Below are 17,977 nucleotides of genomic sequence, written 5' to 3' on the forward strand. Positions count from 1 at the left end.
TATTTTTTGTTTTTGAGATAGGGTCTCTCTATGTAGTTTTACCTGGAATTTGCTGTGTAGACTAAACTGACTTTGGGATTAAAGGCATGTGCCGCCATGCCTGGCTTGTTTTTATTTTTAATTGTGTGTGTCTATATGTGGGAGTGTATGTGAGTGCAGGTTCCTGGGAAGGCCAGAGGCATTGGATATCATTGGAACTGTGCTGAAATTTTAAAATTACATTTGCGTGTGTGCATGTTCTCAGGCTAAAATACAACTTTTCAGAAGTCTATTTTCTCCTTTTACTGGGAGTTGGGGGTGGCTTCCCAGGATAGAATTCTGGTGGGCAGGCTGGGCTGCAAGTGCCTTTACCCATTTGAGTCATTTGCCTACTCAACCAATGAGGATTTTTAATAGATTGGGATTTAAAGATCAGAATCACTATAGGATAACCACTCTAGGAGTGCGGCGCGCAACTCTGCCAGCAGAGAAGACGACCACAACAGGATTCTTCTTGGAACATACTTTATTGGAGCGCAGAAGACTGAAGTTAAGATGGAGGCGAAAAGACCCCGAGCCCGACCGCGCGGGGAATATATACAGTGCCTGGTCCGCCTATGATGTGTCATTGCTTGATTGGCTCGGCCCACACTGATGCAATTGCGTGAGCAAGACGTGTGAGCAATTGATAGGTGGATTCAAACCACTCTTGGGCCGGTAGCGAGCGTGCGCAGAAGTTGTTTACTACTAGGGACACTAGCAAATGGCGGTAACGGGCTTAGTGCCAGACCCTGTGAACATGACAGCTGACAGCTCCGAGGTGCGCAAAGCGCCTGGCGCACAGAGCGCCGTGGCGCGCTACATCGGAACATGACAGCTGACAGCTGACAGCGCCGTGGTGCGCAGAGCGCCGTGGCGCGCTACATAGGAGGCTGGTGATTGCTTACTAGTCTAGGCAGAGGACCTGGATTTGGTTTTCAGAATGAACCCGTAGGGCAGTTCACAACCACCTGTAACTCTAGTTTCAGCAGACCCAAGTGCCCTCTTTTGGCCAATATGAGCTTCTTCTGTGTGCACATGAGGCACATGCATTCATTCAGGATCACACATGCACATTAAAAGAAATGATACACAATTCCCTCCCCCCCTTTTTTTTTTAATTTAAGGATTATGCCAAGGCGTGGCTTCCACTTTAGGAAGTTCTATTTGCTTTTGCAGTTTCTTTTGCCGCTGGTAATTTCTTTGCAGTAGAAAACTTAGATCTTACAAGAACTTTAACATTCCTTTAGGTTATAAGTCTAATATTTTTTCATCTAAGCTCCATTTTGAAGATTTAAGCTGTTCAGTTCCTGATTATAATTAATATAATTAACAGTAATTATATTATTATAATGTTATATTAATATAATTAATAATTATAATTAATGGTTTGTTTGCGGGGAGCTTTGGTGTTATTAATGTTTCCCCCCCCCCCATTTTGTAGGGTGTGTAAATTAGTTTGTAGTGGGTTGCATAAGAGGAAGGCATTTGTTGGGGTCTTAAACAGCCAGAAGTTTAATACCTGAGCTTGAAGTCAGTTACTTCACAGTTAAGAACTTTTGTAGGTTCTATAATGCTCCAGTGGATTTGGCATTGACAGCAGGGCCTGGGAACTGGAGGCACTGCTGCATCCTGCCATCTGCCATACTTAGAGCGCTTTAAGAGGCCTGATTGGAGTGGGGTTATTAAAGAAGGTGTGTTAACGCAAGCCTAAATACAAAGGTGCTCAGGGAAACAATGGGATGCACCAAAGCGCAGGTGTGCGCTCTTTGAGGGGTCGCAACAGGAGAGAACGAAACAATTTTGGTAGCTCTGAAGTTACCTAGATGCTAGAATATTTCTTAAAGGGATGCCAAAATCCCTTCCCCCGTTTCCATTCTCTTTCAGAAAAAAAAATGAGGTTATAGGGTGTTTCTGGAGGTAGTTTGGATAGTATTACAGTCCGAAAAGGGAAAATCATACATCTTGAGGTTCTCATAAGAGAGTTCAGATATGTCCTCTGTAAGGTGGGAAAAGAGGACAGTGATAATTGGTCATACATGCATTAAGCATGATTCTTTGCTATATGCAGGCAAATGTTAATTGGACTGGAATTCTTTACTCTTAGCTGGCCAGAAATTGATTAAATTAATGGCTCCTTTCCCTTTTCATGTCTTAATAATTTCCCTGTTCTCTTCTGCCTTAATTAACGTTTAGTGGCAGTGGTCTCACAAGGGTGCATCTCTATAGCCTTTTTTATTTATGTATTGGTGAAGGGGCTGGTTAGTATCGAACTCCCTTAACTGACCAAAGATGATCTTGAGTATTTGATAGCCTGATCCCCTGCCTTTACCTAGGATTTACAGGTTTCTCATGCATAGTGGCTATAGTAAAAGCTACGTTGTATTTATACAATTACATAGAATACATCAGTATTTTAAACATTAAAGCTTATTTAACTCAGATTTGTGTTGGGAACATAATCGTGCTTTCTTGTTATGAATGGGGTTTTGATAATTTGTTCTATAATTATGAAAGTCTTCACCATTTCTACTGGTAGTGTCAAACTTAATCCTCATTTGTTTCTTTATGAAAAGAACTCTTGAACAAATGAGTTTTTTTTTTTTGAAACTACTATTTATAACTTCCCAGGGAGCGAAACTTTGAATTTGTGTTTATGTATTGCTGAAGTTATGTTTTTCTCTACAATGAGAGGTCTGGAAGATTCATAGATTAATAACTTTTTGAAACCAAGGTTTATAAATTATTTGCTCAGAGTAACATCAGATTTTAATTTACACCATGCTACATGGGTATGGGATCCTTTATGATTTGATGTGATCAAGTTGAAAACCTGTTTTATTCTGTACTGTCTTGTGTTCTTTTGTCAAGCCATTATGCTCTCTCCTAGGTACCTTAGGAAGATAATTTGAAAACTGGAGAAAAGTTATATATTCACAAAACAAAGTTGGAGGGGGGAAAAGTTAGGATAAATTGTAAGACTCGTAACATCTTAGAAGTTTTTTATATATTAAACCTGTATTTTCCCCCTCTTGAATGATCTGTTCCCTTCTCATTGTTAGGTCTATCCTGATGTTCTTTTTGATGAGAATTTGGGGAATTTTACTTAGCTCACAGTTAAAATCACACTCCTTTTCTTTGTGATTATCATGGCTCATCTTTTAAGTAGGTTTGTGTTTGTGTGTGTTTTAAAATTTTTGGCTAGAAAGGACTTCTTTACACTGGGACTATGAATAATTCACTCATATTTCCCCCCAAATACTTAATTTTATTTTCTCCACCCCCTTTTTTGAGGCAAATTCTCTCTTTGGTACACTCTGACTCCAAGCTCATTCTGTAGTGTGTAGACTGTCCTTGAATTCATTCTTTTGCCTCAGCCTCTTAAACATTGGGAATATAGGTACACGCTGTCATGCCTAGCAGAATTTAAGTCTTTTAGCCAATTTATTTTGTGACGACACATTTTTGGGGGTGCTGAAAATTGAGTACAGGGACTTAACACTACTAAACAAGTGCTCTACCACTGAGTTAGTTTCCATCCCTTGGCTATTTTGAAAACTTAATCTTTTAGTCTTGGTTGGCTTTGATCCTGCTCTGCCTCCTGAGTGCTGGTGTCACCACACCCAGCTTCATTTTCCATAATAAATAACCAAACATCCCAATACTGCTTAAAGGTAATCTGTTCTTTTCTCCATTAAAATTCTTCTAAAGCCAAACATGATGGTGCATGCCTTTAATTACCTGCACTTGGGAGGCAGAGACAGGGATATCTTTGTGAATTTGAGGTTCCAGTACAGCCAGGACTACGTCCCCTGCCACTGCCCTTTTCTTCTAAATAATTTACTTGTTAGAGAAGCACTTTTGCAGTCTGTGGTCTATATTTTAAAGTGTCTTCCCCTGTTAGGATCATTGAGCTTTAATGTAAGCATTATAATTTATTTGATCAGTGTAGTATGTTCTTGTTACCTATGGGCTTCCCCTTCCCCCTCCACAATTAAAAATGTCCTTTTTTTTTTTTTTTTGGAAAGACTTGCTTTTTTTCCTCCACCAATAGATTTTTTTTTTATTACAGCTATTATTGGAAGCCTTCTGTCGTCCTCCCCCCCTTCTTCCCTCTGGGTGCTCATTGTTTATATGTTACAAAGTATGTTGGTTAACTTGCAAACACACTGAATTTTTTTAAAAATTCTTAGGGCAAATTGCCACAATTTGAGGACTGTAGGGCTCAGTGGCAAGTATCAAGCCAGCAGCAGTTACTTAGCAAGACTACTTAAAAACAGTAACAACAAAAGTTACTGGTCCTGTGTGTAATGGTCGAACTAAATTTTATGGAGATCTGGAGATTGGGAATAATAGCATATAGAAAATAGAATCAGCCATAGCTTAGTATGCATACAGGCCCTGGAACAGTGGGCAGGAGGAAGCCTCTGGTTGGAAAGTCATTTATATTTTTACAGCTTGTCATACTGTGTTGTATATTGAATAATAGTCCCATCTTCTACTTTTTTTGAGACTGACTGACTGCAAAGATTTTTACGGGGTTGTACTAAACTTGCTGTTTGCTTTTCCTTCTTTCTGCTGGTTTATATGTCTTGTAGTCTTCAGTTTGCTAATTGATAGTAGACATTTGAATATTGTTCTTTTAAACTGCTTTGTCTTTTTGTGCGTTATCTTGGCATAAACTTTAGTGTTAAGTAGATTTTAAGGGAACACAAACAAGTATTCCTTTAAGTTGTGCTTTGCCCAAGTACTAAGTGCACGTGTTTGTATGGCTAGTCTTGAGTGTGTGTTTGTGTAAGTGTGAGAAGAATGTTCACTAATTGGCCACAGGGTTAAATTATATATGGAAGCTTTGGACTGGGGTTGCGGTTTGCAGTTCACCTGACAGTAATGTTAAATGTTTTTACACACTAACTGTAATTACCCAATTGTCAAGTAGTACTTTTCCCTCTGGGTAAGAATTTAAACAAGCCAGTCTCCACCACAGTCCTTTGTTCCACTTAAAAACAGTTCTTTTTAGGTACTGTGTCAGACAAAAATAAGTTCCATTATGCCTTTTTCTTTCTTGGTTGATTGGTTGGTTCATTGGACACTAATAACCCTGGCTGTTTTATTAGTCATCTGAGAGTAGAGGTCTAATGGCCACTCAGTGCTATTAGTCAAATGAAGATGAGCACACTAACTCTAAAATTTATTTAAAGGCTAGAAAATGATCGTTTTGTGTTTATTGATAATAATATATGATGGTTTGGAAGCAGTATATTAACTGTAGCCAAATTTGAAAAAGAAAATTATTGTGTGTATGTGTGAGTGCAAGTATGGGTGTGCGACATTGTGCATGTAGGAGTAACATTTGGAGTGAGCTCTCTTCCACTGTGGGTTTCCATGGTCACACTCAGGTTGTCAGACGTGCTTGGTGGGCCCTTTTACCTGCTTAGTTGTCTTTGTGGCTCTGACTTTTTTTTTTTTTTTTAAGATTTTTATTTATTATGTATACAGTGTTCTGTCTTCATATATGCCTACTCGCCAGAGGGCACCAGATCACATTACAGATGGTTGTGAGCCACCATGTGGTTGCTGGGAATTGAACTCAGGACCTCAGGAAGAGCAGTCAGTGCTCTTAACCTCTGAGCCATCTCTCCAGCCCTGGCTCTGACTTTTTTAAGGGAAAGAAAAGTAGGTGAGAAAAACATGTCTAAGATAATGCTAATTTTTAAAATGTAATGTTTTACCAGACTTGGACTATAATTTAATAGTTAGAGTGGAATCTGTTCTTAACTTTGTTAGGCACTTTGTTGAACATTATTTAAATTTTAATTTCTAATGTATTAGGCCTAATTAAGTTCATTAGATTAAAATTGTGTGTAAGTTACAGAGTTAGGATGTTACCTGACTGAAGAGTTTGGGTTATTAACTAAGTTACTGACCTCTCAGTCGCCTTACTATTACTTCACCTAACTTAATCCCTTCATTCCAAGGATGCGGATGTACTGTGTGTTTGGTTTGCTTATTTTGAGGTAGATGATAACATTGTTATTAGCAGAGTTCAAGGAGGCTAAAGAACAGCTTTTTACAAATGAGAAAAATGAAAACCAAATTCACATTTTAAAATCAACCCCGTGGTTGTTGGAGTGTGGTGGGTGTTTGGGTGAGTGTGTGTCTCTCATCTACACCTCTTTTCACCCCTTCGCCCAATTTCTTAACCCATCCTAGGCTGCCTTTCAACTTGTTATGTACCTAAAAATGACTTTGAATTTGTCACCCTCTTGGATTTCGTTATCACACTCTTGAATTGTGTGGGGGATGGAGTGCTAGGCGAGTAGTCTACAAACTGAGCTGGGTGTTTTATTTCTCTCTTCTAAAGACAGAGTCCTGTGTAGCTCTCTGCCTTGTCTGGTTTTCACTGTGTGTCTAAGCTGGCCTAGGACTTAAAGCAATCTTCCTGCCTTAGCACCCATAATGCTGGAACAGTCTTGTACCAACTGGTCTTCCTTGATCTGTGTTCTTTCATCATTCTTTAGTTTTTATATCTATTACAGGGTTTAAGAGTTAGGTAATAACAATAATACTGATAAGACTTTTTGTTTTATGCAGGGATTTATCAAAGATGTCCATGAAGACTCCCTCACAGTTGTTTTTGAAAATAAGTAAGTTATTGGCAGATCTAAATTTTTAAGATTGGTAATACTGATGCTGGTAGGAAAATGATTCTGCTGTGGAGTGGGAGTGCTTTGATTGATCCTCACGAGTTCTGTGTCCAGTTTGATAACCCTTCACTTGTTTTTGTATTTACAATATACCTGCCGTTTTCATACTGTTCTTTGTCAAAATATGTCTGAGGACTGTTTGTGCTGAAATTGAACCTTGACTCTGTGAGCATGATAAGCACAAAGGAGTTCTCATCTGAACTGTAAATTTTAAGATACAAAGTTTATGCATCTGGTGGTTTTTCCTGCATATACCAAATGCATGTCTGATGGTCTCAGAGGCCACAAAGAATACTGGTATTTCCTAGAACTGGAGTTACAGGTATTGGGTTCCTGTGGGTGTGCTGAGTCTTCAAGCAAACGCTACCAAGCTCTCTCAGCCCTAAACTACTAATATTTGTACTACTTTTGTGAACATGTACACTAAAGTTTTTATTTTGTTGTAATTTATGAAATTGTGGGGTTTTTTTACATCATATACTTGATCTCACCACTTTCATTTGATAGCTGTGAATATTATTTTGAACCTTGTCCTTATTGACAAATTAGCCTGTTTTGTTTGCAGAGTGGTGATGTATTTGCCGTTCTTAGGATAAGTAATTTAAAGTGTAATACTGTCAGTATTAATTATAAAACTTAACAAAGAATCATGCAAAAATCTGTTCTACCTCAACTTATTCAAGAAATTAAAGAACTAAAGTTCTTGTTTTTCTCTTTGGGACATTCTGAGTAATAAAAGTAACTTTTAAAAAAGCTTATCTTAAAATGTATTTAAAGCATTAGACAGAGACTATAGCTTTTTCTTATTAGTTTCTGCTAGAATAAAAGTACTAATTCTTTTTTTTAATCCTTCAGTTGGCAACCAGAACGCCAGGTTCCCTTTAATGAAGTTCGATTACCACCACCACCTGATATAAAAAAAGAAATTAGTGAAGGAGATGAAGTAGAGGTATGTGTTTTTAAGTTTTCTTTATGGTGCGTATTTTTTGTTATAAGTAAATGTCCTTGTGGGGAATCTGTGGCTGATAATCCTCCTCCTCCTCTTTATTGACAGTGGCTGTAACGGGTGTTACTGCAGCCTTGAGTGAGAAGGACTCGTGTCGGTGCTACTGTTTTTAGCTTTGGTGAACTTGATAAAGTTTTTCAAAATGAAAGTTTATTAAAACATTAAGAATGATACATTAATTTTTAGGGAAATCTAGAACAGAACCATATAGTGTTAATAACTTTCTAAAGCTAATCTTCATGGTTTGAGCTTCAGTGTCTTTGGTTGTTGCTGTAAAGAGACACCATGACCATGGCAACTCTTAGAAAGGAAAACATTTAATTGTGACTGACTTAGAGTTCAGAGGTTTGTTTTTGACATGACAGGCAGCATGGAGGTATGCAGGCAGACATGGTGCTGGAGAGGTAGTTGCATCAGCAGGAAGAGTGAGATACTGGGCCTGGCTTAAGCATCTGAGACCTCAAAGCCCATCCCTAATGACACACTTCTCAAGGCTACACCTCTTAACAATGCCACTTCCTATGGGTCTATGAGAACAATTTTCATTCATACCACCACAGTTCTGTATTTATGTGTTTATGGAATATTGTAGGAATGTCTGGAAAATTAAAAAGTCAAAGACTAAAAAAAATTGTCACTCAGAACATAGTTGACACTTTTTTTTAACCCTCTTCCCCCACTGCTGAGCAGAAATAGATTTATATTGTATTGCTTTTTGTTTGTAACTTGCTCCCCCGCACTTAGAAGAAAATTCTGCATGTTTGTCTCTTCAGTATTAACTATTAATGGATATTTTTGCTGTTGCTTGGCATGATGTTGCATGTATGTAATTCTAGCACTCCTTTAAAGCGGCTATCTTGGGTCACGTATGAAATCCTGTAATTTGAATCCCTGCCGCACAGAAAAAAATTGAAAATTATTATTACAATCAATAACAGTGGTGAGTAAAGATGCTTTTATTTTTAGTTTGAGAGTTTTGCACAATGCTTATTGATCATATTTGATATCCCCCACATACCCACTAAAGCTGTTGTGCCCTGTGCTCCCTACCCCATTAAACAAATTTTTAATTAAGACCAGTTTGCATTGCCCAAATAGTCTGAAATGTGTGCTCCTCCAGTGGAGATGGTTGTATTCTGAAAACCATCTCTCCCTCTTCTAGTAGCTAAAGTCGCTAATACACCTATGACAAGGGGTGGGGTTGCTTGGTCAGCGCCCCTTGTTCTGTCTGGCTTCGGCTTACACAGGTCTTGTGAATGCTGTCACAACTGCAGTGAGTTTGTATGTGCAGCTGCCCTGCCAAGTCCAAATGATAGTGTCTGATTGTAGTCATTTACTGCCTCTGATGCCTAACATTTTTTTTCTGCCCCCTCAGCCACAATGATCTCTTAGCCTTGGGAGGAGTGACTTCACTATGCAGCTACTTATTAAACCAATCAGAAGGCACCTTAGCAAAGACACCTCTTCAGTTTACAAAAAGATTATTCCACAACAAATCTCTGATTTAAGGGCGGGGAGGGGGATCCCAACTTAAATCAACAAAACCACAAGTCGTTGGCGAGGTGCTGAGGATATTTTATTTAAATCTGTTCCCTAGTCTGTGTCTAGGTAAGCTCAGACTTAGTCTGAACCATCTGCAGCCTGTTTATCCAGTTGTGATGAAAACATTCATGTCAGATTGAGAAACCGTTGTTCCTAGATTGTGTATTTCATTTTCCATTTCATAATTCAGCCCTAGTAAAAATTTGCTCGCTACAGTTTTGTAAAACATCACAAATTAAGATACAATCAAGTTTTGTTTATTTTTGAAATTTTAAGGAAAAATTTTGCCTCCTGTGGATTGACCAATCCTTCCTTCTTCTGAAGCCTCTCATTCATGGATTGAAATAAAAAAAAAATTAGTGTTTGGATGTTTTGTCTTCATGGATGTGTGTGAAATGTGTACCTAGTGCTTGAGAGGCCAGAAAATGGCATGGGTCTTACAGTACTAGAGTTACATACAAATAGTTGTGAGCTGTCATGAGGGTGCTGGGAATCAAACCCAGGTCTTCTGGAAGAACAACGAGTGTTTGTGACTGATGAGCATCTCTCCATCTCCTAAAGTTTAAGTTTTAAAAATAAGTGAAATTATATAAAACTATAAAGTAAAAATGAACCACCCTTTTAGCATAGATGTGATGTTCAGTTGCCCCAGCTTGTGTCAACTAGAGTCGAGTATTTCTGTAGATTCTTCCTTTGCGTTTATAAAGAATTTTAAGTTGTAACAACTGTGACTATATTACATGATTAATAGAGCATCATAGATACTTTCATGTTTGCACATACAAATTTGCTTCTTTGTTTTTAACCAAATACACAGTTTCTTGGTATGGATGTATCCAAAATTGAAATCAGAAGTACTATTGTTAAAACAAAAAGCATGTCCTTATGTCAGATCTTTGATAGGGAGAGTTGGCCAAATGCTAAAAGCACTTATTGCACACGTGTAAACTTCAGTTTGGATTCCAGGTCCCAGGTAACAAGCCTAGCATGGTCTTCCTCATCTTTGTCTGTAGCCTGAGCCTGTCACTGGTGGGGAGAAGAGATGGATGCTTACTTAACCCCCAGCCTACCTGAAGAAAACAGAAGTTCTAGGTTCAGGAGAGATCCTGCTTTAGAATAATAAGACAGAGAGTAATAGAAAAGAATACTTGGCACACATACCACAGAAACATACAGAATAATTAAAGAAGTGTTTTGTTGTTGTTGTTGTTTTAAAAGGTAGATTATGAATACAAAGGCATGTGTATTTAAAATTTTGATAGTAGCAAAAAGGTCATTCTTTAGGCTCAAAATGTTTGAATTAGTAAACTTTTAGAAGTTTGGTGAGCTGAACTATTATCTATTGAGTTGATACTGAACATGTTTGAAATTACGTTTGCTTACTTGTTCTGTGACTTGTCTTTTTTAAAATATATGTAGTGCTTTGTGTTACAAATCTAACCTAAGATTTTACTCATGCTAGGCAAGTGTTTTACTATGGACTGCACATCTCAGCCCCTATAGATGGGGGTTTTGTTCTGTTTGAATGGCCTCTTTAAACTCTCCATCTTCTTTGCTCTGCCTCCTGGGTGCTCAGGCTACAAATGTTTGTTACATGTATGTGGCTTTCATTTTGCTTACTTTAATTACCATGTCTTTGTGTTTTTGTTATGTTTTGTGTCTCGTCCTTTTCATTCATCAACCAGAATACTGTTTGAAAACAGGACGCAAAAGTTCATTGGTATGGATAAGTTTTTACATTTTTGCAAAATTAGAGATTGGAACAGAGGTCTACAAGTTTTATGTTTGTGGTTTTGTGTGTGTGTGTGTGTGTGTCTTTGTGTTGCTGGAATTGAACAGAGTACCTCACGTGAGGTGTATTTTACTTACTCCTCAGTGATATGCTCAGTCTTAGATTTGATGGTCTTATGAAATGCATTTTTTTCCTGTATGGGCCTTTTTTTAAGACAAGGTTTCTCTGTATGGAAGTCTTGGAATTTTGCAAATTAGCAGAGGTTAATGGATGTTCTTCAAATACACTTCTAGAGTGGATAAGAAAGCTTGTTGACTTACTGGTTAATTATAAGGGATCATGAACAGCTAAATAGAAGGAATGTGTAAGATGAGATTGGGGGACTAAGAACCTCCATGTTTTTGGTGTACTACCAGCACTTGAGTGTGCTTCCCAGTACAGAAGCTCTACTGATGTACTTCTTAGGCTGAGTATTTCAGCTAAATAAGTACTCTGAGTACTTTTGTTGGTTCCAGGACCTGCTTTGCATACCAAATTTGAGGATGCAAAACTCCCTTATATAAAAAAATTATGCATATAATTCAGTTTTCTATATGTTTTAATTCATCTCTACCTTGCTTATATTGAGTACATGAATGCTCTGTAGGTAGTTGTATTCAATAATTTATGGGACATTAATTTTCTTGAATGTATTTAAATCTGTGAAATCCTTATATAGAAGGTTGACTTGACTTTATCAACCTTGTTGGCATAACCAGTCATCTGTCTATTACTCAGTATCTTATTGGGTAACCCAGGCTAGCTTTACTATATTTTCTTGGCTCAGCTTCCTGAGTGCTAGGCTTTTAGGCGTGTACCACCCACCATACCAGGGTGAATTAAAAACAATAAAAAATAAACCAAAAACACTTAACAGAATTTTGATGTTTTCTGTTTTGGTAATAATAGTTGAATTTTTAAAAAATTTTTTATGCTTTAACTTTATTTTATGTGAATTGGTGTGAAGGTGTCAGATCCCCTGGAACTGGATTTTCAGACAGTTGTAAGCTGCCATGTGGTTGCTGGGAATTGAACCCGGGTCCTCTGGAAAAACAGTCAGAGTTCTTAACCGCTGAGCCATCTGTCCAGCCCCAATAGTTGAAATTTTAAAAATTACTTTAGGAGGTAGAGGCGGGAGGATCAGAAATTCCATGTGGAGTTCAAGGCCAGCCTGAGTTACTGGGAACATTGTCTGAAAACAAAGCAAACAACAGTGACAATAATATAATGTAAGCCCAGTATTTGTAAGATATGTTTACTGTGCTAGATGAACTTAATGTATCTTAATATTTTACTTTTCAGACAAGCAGTTGGAATACATTGGATTTCATGTTTTTAACAGAATTGGTTGTCTTGAGCCTCTTTATTTTTAAAATTGGATTGTCTTCAAAACACTCTCGATCTTGATGAAGTGTTGGCGTATGTTGCAGATATTTCATACAGTTGCCTTGTAAGAGGCATTTCTTTAAATTTATTTGAAATTATTTCAAGAGTTGTTTGGTAAAATAGATTTTCAAGAAGCTAAGTTACTAAGCTTTCAGCCATTTATTTATTTATTTAGGTTTTTCAGGGCCTTATTTTTAAGTAATAATGTCTATCTGCGCTTTTCTTCAAAGTGTGTTTATCTACTGTCTTCAGTAGTTACATTCTGGTGGAGTTTGAGATTTTATATTTAACATCTGTGACGTCAAGCTTTTGGGATGGATAGATAAAGGAATGTTTTTGCTTCTCAGGTATATTCCAGAGCAAATGACCAAGAGCCATGTGGATGGTGGCTAGCTAAAGTTCGCATGATGAAAGGAGAGGTAGGTGACTTTTCTGAGGACATATCTGAGCTTCGGGCTGCTCGACTATCACCCTTTGTTTTCTTTCTCAACTCCTACCTCAGACATAGTCGATCAGGTATTTGAAAGATTCATTGTTCTATAGATTTCAGTTATGTCTCAAGCTTATATGACCACCAATGTTCATGCGTGAACGCATTTATAATCTGGCTTAAGTAAATGATATTGATTAGTGTTTGTGCATAAGTGGGAGGGTCTAGAACATCATCTAAAGGTTAGTATTTTTGTTCACATAAGCTTTTAAAAGAACTTTGATGTCTTTTAGTTTTATGTCATTGAATATGCTGCTTGTGATGCCACTTACAATGAAATAGTCACATTTGAACGACTTCGACCTGTCAATCAAAATAAAACTGTCAAAAAAAACACCTTCTTTAAGTGCACAGTGGATGTTCCTGAGGATTTGAGAGAGGCGTAAGTAATTTTATTGAACTCTTTTATGAGCTAAGATCTTTCAGTCCACAACATCATTCGTCAACCAACAAACCAAAACCTTATATAGAGAGGTAAATCTCGAAGGAGTTGGGAAGGTGGCTCAGCAGTTCAGAGGACAAATGTTTGATTCCTAGCACTTAAATTGGGTGGTTTCCGTTCAAAGGTAACTCATGCTCCAGTGCATCTGAAGCCTCTGGTTGGCACTGGCACTTGTGCACAAACCACTACAGAATACACACAATTAGAAATATGAAATAATCTTTAGAAAGGAGCTTTTAAATTCTAATGGGATATATCAAAATGAAATACAGAGATTACACTCTACTCTTCTTAAATTTAATCCGTTGCTGGTCTTTCATGTCCATTACTTTCTCTTTAGGTGTGCGAATGAAAATGCCCATAAAGATTTTAAGAAAGCAGTAGGAGCGTGCAGAATTTTTTATCATCCTGAAACTACCCAGCTAATGATACTGGTAAGATAAGACTATATTTTAAATTAGTTAATTACCAAATATTGTTAAATATTTCAATGGCTTATTAAGCTTTGTGTATAATAAATTTACTAATGTATAAGAGTTTTTTTGTTGTTGTCTTTTGTAGCTGTGTTAATTTTTTCTCCTTTAGTAGGAAGGAACAAATGTTGGCTTGCTTTTTCTGTTTGTTGTTGATTGACTTTTTGATAAAGTGTCTTGCTCAAGCTGGCTCTGACTATTAGTCCTCTGGTCTCAACCTGCCAGGTGTTAAGATTAAAGTTGGACTGCTGTGTCTGGCTCATAAGACTCTTAATGATAATTCATAACATTTTGAGATTATTAATGTGTAAAAATCTTTTTTTCCCCCAACACACATCTGTAACAAAGCTCAGAAAGTAAAGTAAGATTACATTAGAGAGGAAAAGCTTAGTACAATGAAAAGATAGAAGAAGCAGGTAAGAAGAACCAAGGATGGCTTCATTTAGAAAATTATGTTTGTTTTCTTGGAAAAAGATGTTTAAATTTGTGAGTGATTAACATGTTTGTTTGTAGTCGGCCAGTGAAGCAACTGTGAAGAGAGTAAATATCTTAAGCGATATGCATTTGCGAAGTATTCGGACAAAGTTGATGCTTATGTCCAGAAATGAAGAGGCCACTAAGCATTTAGAAGTAAGTGGGTTTGCTTTTGTGTCCCATAACCTTTCCTGTGTCTCAAATGTTGGTAACAGAAAGCAACCTAAGACTTAGATATATGGCTAATACCCAGAGTCTTTAGGGATATTAATTTTCTGTTTTACTTTTATCAAGCATTACATTTTTTTTTTTTTTTTTTTGCTAAGCACCTCTTGAGGGGCTTAGAAAATGGGTCCAAAGAGCTTAAGAAATTAGTAATTTGGCATACCCAGAAAAACTTCTTTACCCTTCTTTTGATCTGAATTTTACTACCCTGTCACCTGTTGGATGTGACTGTAGTTTACTGTGGCAGTTACGTAAGGGGAAAGGAGGGTTAGAGGTAGACGTCCTAGAGCACACTTAACAATATGCTGCTGCTTTGATCTCCTGGGGCTCTCTACTTCCTCCTACTGTTCACTGCTGACCTTGAGCCCTTACTGTCCCATCTGAATATGTGTGCACGCGTACTCGTTCTTAGAGAAAGGGAGGCATTTTTATTCCTCAAATTTGTGGCTTCCCCATGTGTTCTCAACAGAGTATATGAGTACATTTGAAACAGACGTCTGAGTTGGAGAATTGTTGGCAACTTGTTGAAAATCATTTTAGAATTAGTTTTCTGTGACTAGAACTAAAGACTGAAATGTTTTGATTTCCTTCCATTTTATGAGTTTCCTTAATTCTGTAAGAGACTTATTGTTGATCTTGTTAAATTTAGGTTTTTGTTTTGTCTTGAATTTAAAAATAAATGTAAAACTCTGAAAATTTACGATCTTAACTTTTTAAATGTCTAGCTCATTAATGATAATGTAGTTAGCATTCTTGGTCAGTCTCCGGATCTTGTCATATTATAAACTATTGGCAGAAACTTGCTACTTTCTCCTTCCTGCAGACCCCACTAATATTTTTGTTTGTTTGAGACTGGTATCCAATTTATGACCATTCAGTCACCCTGCCCAGTTAAAATTTTCATACTTTAATTAAAAAAGAATTTTCCCCAAGTACTGAGATATATCCCAGTACTTGCATATGCTAGTCAAGCTTTCAAAAGATCTTTCTTAAAACTTTGGTAACTTGTACGCGTAAGTGTAATATTAGTATTTTCTATGCTTACCTTATTTCTCTTAGGGTTCTAATGTTAATGTTGTCGGGGTTCATCCATATTACCACATGCAACTTACCTTTTTTAAGTTTCCTGATACATTGTGTGAATAATCCACATTTTGTTCACCCATTTATTGCTTGGTTGATGTGGATTTTTCTCTCCACTTCCTGGTTATTTTGAGTGATGGTATGAACATCAGTATTTACAAGAAAAGTTTACAAAAGAGAAATCCTGACTTCCCTTTTTCAATAGTGCACAAAACAACTTGCAGCAGCTTTTCATGAAGAATTTGTTGTGAGAGAAGATTTGATGGGCCTGGCAATAGGAACACATGGTAGTAACATACAACAAGCTAGGAAGGTTCCTGGAGTGACTGCCATTGAGTTAGATGAAGATACCGGAACTTTTAGAATCTATGGAGAGGTAAGTTAATCTGCTTCCTGCTTTTGCTCACTTAATTGGACATAATCTGCTTTATCATTTTTTTTTCTATAATTTTATTTTTCAATAAAATGTTTGAGGTAAGAATTCACATAAAACCAGACTAGTTATTCCAACACAGGCTCTTGTTTATTTCTGAAATCTTAAGAAATGGCAGTGTAACATTATGAGGACAGGCTTTGAGTCATATTGCCTAGAGTAGAGTCCTGTGTCTATAGAGTGGGCTCTGAAATTGACTAAACTTTGTAACGTATGTTTACAGTTTGGACTGTGGTTAAGGAACAGAAATAAAAGAAAGCCATCCACAAAATCATTACAGTCTATTAAAAAATAGTACCTATTAGAATTTAAAGTTTAAATGATCTTATAAGTAGGTCGTTTTTAAAAACGTGTCTCTGGACAAGCAAAGCAACTTTGTTTTGTGTAGACAGGGTCTTGGTGTGTAGAGCAAGCTAGCTTCAGTTGGCAGCAGTGACCTTTTTCCTCTTCAGGTCAGAGTGCAGGTATATACACTACCATGCCCAGTATGCAGCTTCTGTTATCTTTTGTGTTTTGTGATAACGGGAATAGAACCCAGGGCTTCTGTACAGGGCAGACAGGCAGGCAAGTGCTTCTTAACAAATGACCTAACCTGAACTGACATTCCAATAGGCTGAACTGAATCTTGTGCTATGCCATAAAAATTGGGAATTTTCTGCTTTTTCATATATTTTTAGGTATGGGGTTGTTCCAGGACATTAACAGGGATTTATACTTGTCTTTCCTTCATCTAGAGTGCTGAGGCTGTAAAAAAAGCTAGGGGGTTCTTGGAATTTGTGGAAGATTTTATTCAAGTTCCCAGGAATCTTGTTGGTAGGTACTTGTATAAAGGTTAAATGTGAATATTAATGTAAAGTAGTTTAATTGGATGTTAGGTTTGTAATTTATTTACCTACTGTACCTGTAATCTGAGCTGTTTAGACAGCAAATACTGTGTTCTGGTGTGTGGGTTTGTGGGTGTGAGGGGGGGGGGAGATAAAATCTTATTTGTGTTACTGTGTTAACCTTTCATATTTTCATACGCAAGAAAGTAAAGTATTATTTATTCTGTGCCATTAATAAGATCTAGAGTTTGTGTAACAGTTTGTTGATAAAGTTTTGTCTTCTTATCCTTTGGGCACTTAACCTATTTCCTGTTTAATGTCTTTTTTTATTTAATGATAATTATTTTGTTTTTGTTTTTTGAGACAGGGTTTCTCTGTACCTTTGGAGTCTAGCCTGTAACTAGCTCTTGTAGACCAGACTGGCCTCGAACTCACAGAGATCCGTGTGTCTCTGCCTCCCGAATGCTGGGATTTAAGGCGTGTGCCACCACCGCCCGTTTATTATTATTTTTCAAATATGTCCACCAAAACTGGGATAGTGAAGGTCTTAAGGTGGTCTGTGATACTTGTTTGTTTAGAGTGGGAATAACTATAGAATCTGTGCTAACTCTAGAATGATAAACTTTCCATGTAGTAGGCCCTGAATAAATAATTGGTTGTGGCAATAGTATAGCATAAGGTAAGATGCCTTGGGTAGGAGGACGGATGGTCCTATTAGGGGAGCTTACACTTGTTTACCACCATCTGTGAATATGACTGTATCCATAAGTTACAGGTTACGTAATAGTTTCTGAGTTTGCTGTGGTTAACTTACACTTAGTTATGTTAGTTAATGGTGCTGCTGTTGATGGGGCTGTCTTTGTTCCTGTGCCTTTGAGAAGCTGAGAACCATACCACACCCAGGGCCTCCTGTGTTTGTAGCAAGTGCTGCACTACCAAACTATCCCGTGCCTCTGTGTCATTTTGGGTGCTACTTGATGCAAATAGGAAGGCTTTGGGTATATGTTGAGTACTTAGTGATTCTCCAAAGTAGTAAACTTAGAATTAAGTGCTAACATAATATGGTAGACTTTGCATAATTTTGTTTTCCTTCTTTTGCTTGT

General features: G+C 37.3%; 1 protein-coding gene across 5 annotated transcripts in view; it reads left to right on the top strand.

Annotated features, from left to right (window-relative positions):
- The window catches only part of Fxr1 (FMR1 autosomal homolog 1), a 50,688-nt gene that overhangs the window by 12,423 nt on the left and 20,288 nt on the right, over positions 1 to 17,977 (top strand). For all 5 annotated transcript variants that reach the window (XM_057756762.1, XM_057756763.1, XM_057756764.1 and 2 more), the window contains exons 2-9: positions 6,613 to 6,665; positions 7,581 to 7,674; positions 12,778 to 12,849; positions 13,154 to 13,302; positions 13,703 to 13,796; positions 14,349 to 14,465; positions 15,823 to 15,993; positions 16,785 to 16,863. In XM_057756762.1, the coding sequence (XP_057612745.1) occupies positions 6,613 to 6,665; positions 7,581 to 7,674; positions 12,778 to 12,849; positions 13,154 to 13,302; positions 13,703 to 13,796; positions 14,349 to 14,465; positions 15,823 to 15,993; positions 16,785 to 16,863 (829 nt within the window). The remainder of the gene's footprint in view (positions 1 to 6,612; positions 6,666 to 7,580; positions 7,675 to 12,777; positions 12,850 to 13,153; positions 13,303 to 13,702; positions 13,797 to 14,348; positions 14,466 to 15,822; positions 15,994 to 16,784; positions 16,864 to 17,977) is intronic.

This window comes from Chionomys nivalis, chromosome 24 (genome assembly GCF_950005125.1).
Source record: "Chionomys nivalis chromosome 24, mChiNiv1.1, whole genome shotgun sequence".
Classification (NCBI taxonomy): Eukaryota; Metazoa; Chordata; class Mammalia; order Rodentia; family Cricetidae; genus Chionomys; species Chionomys nivalis.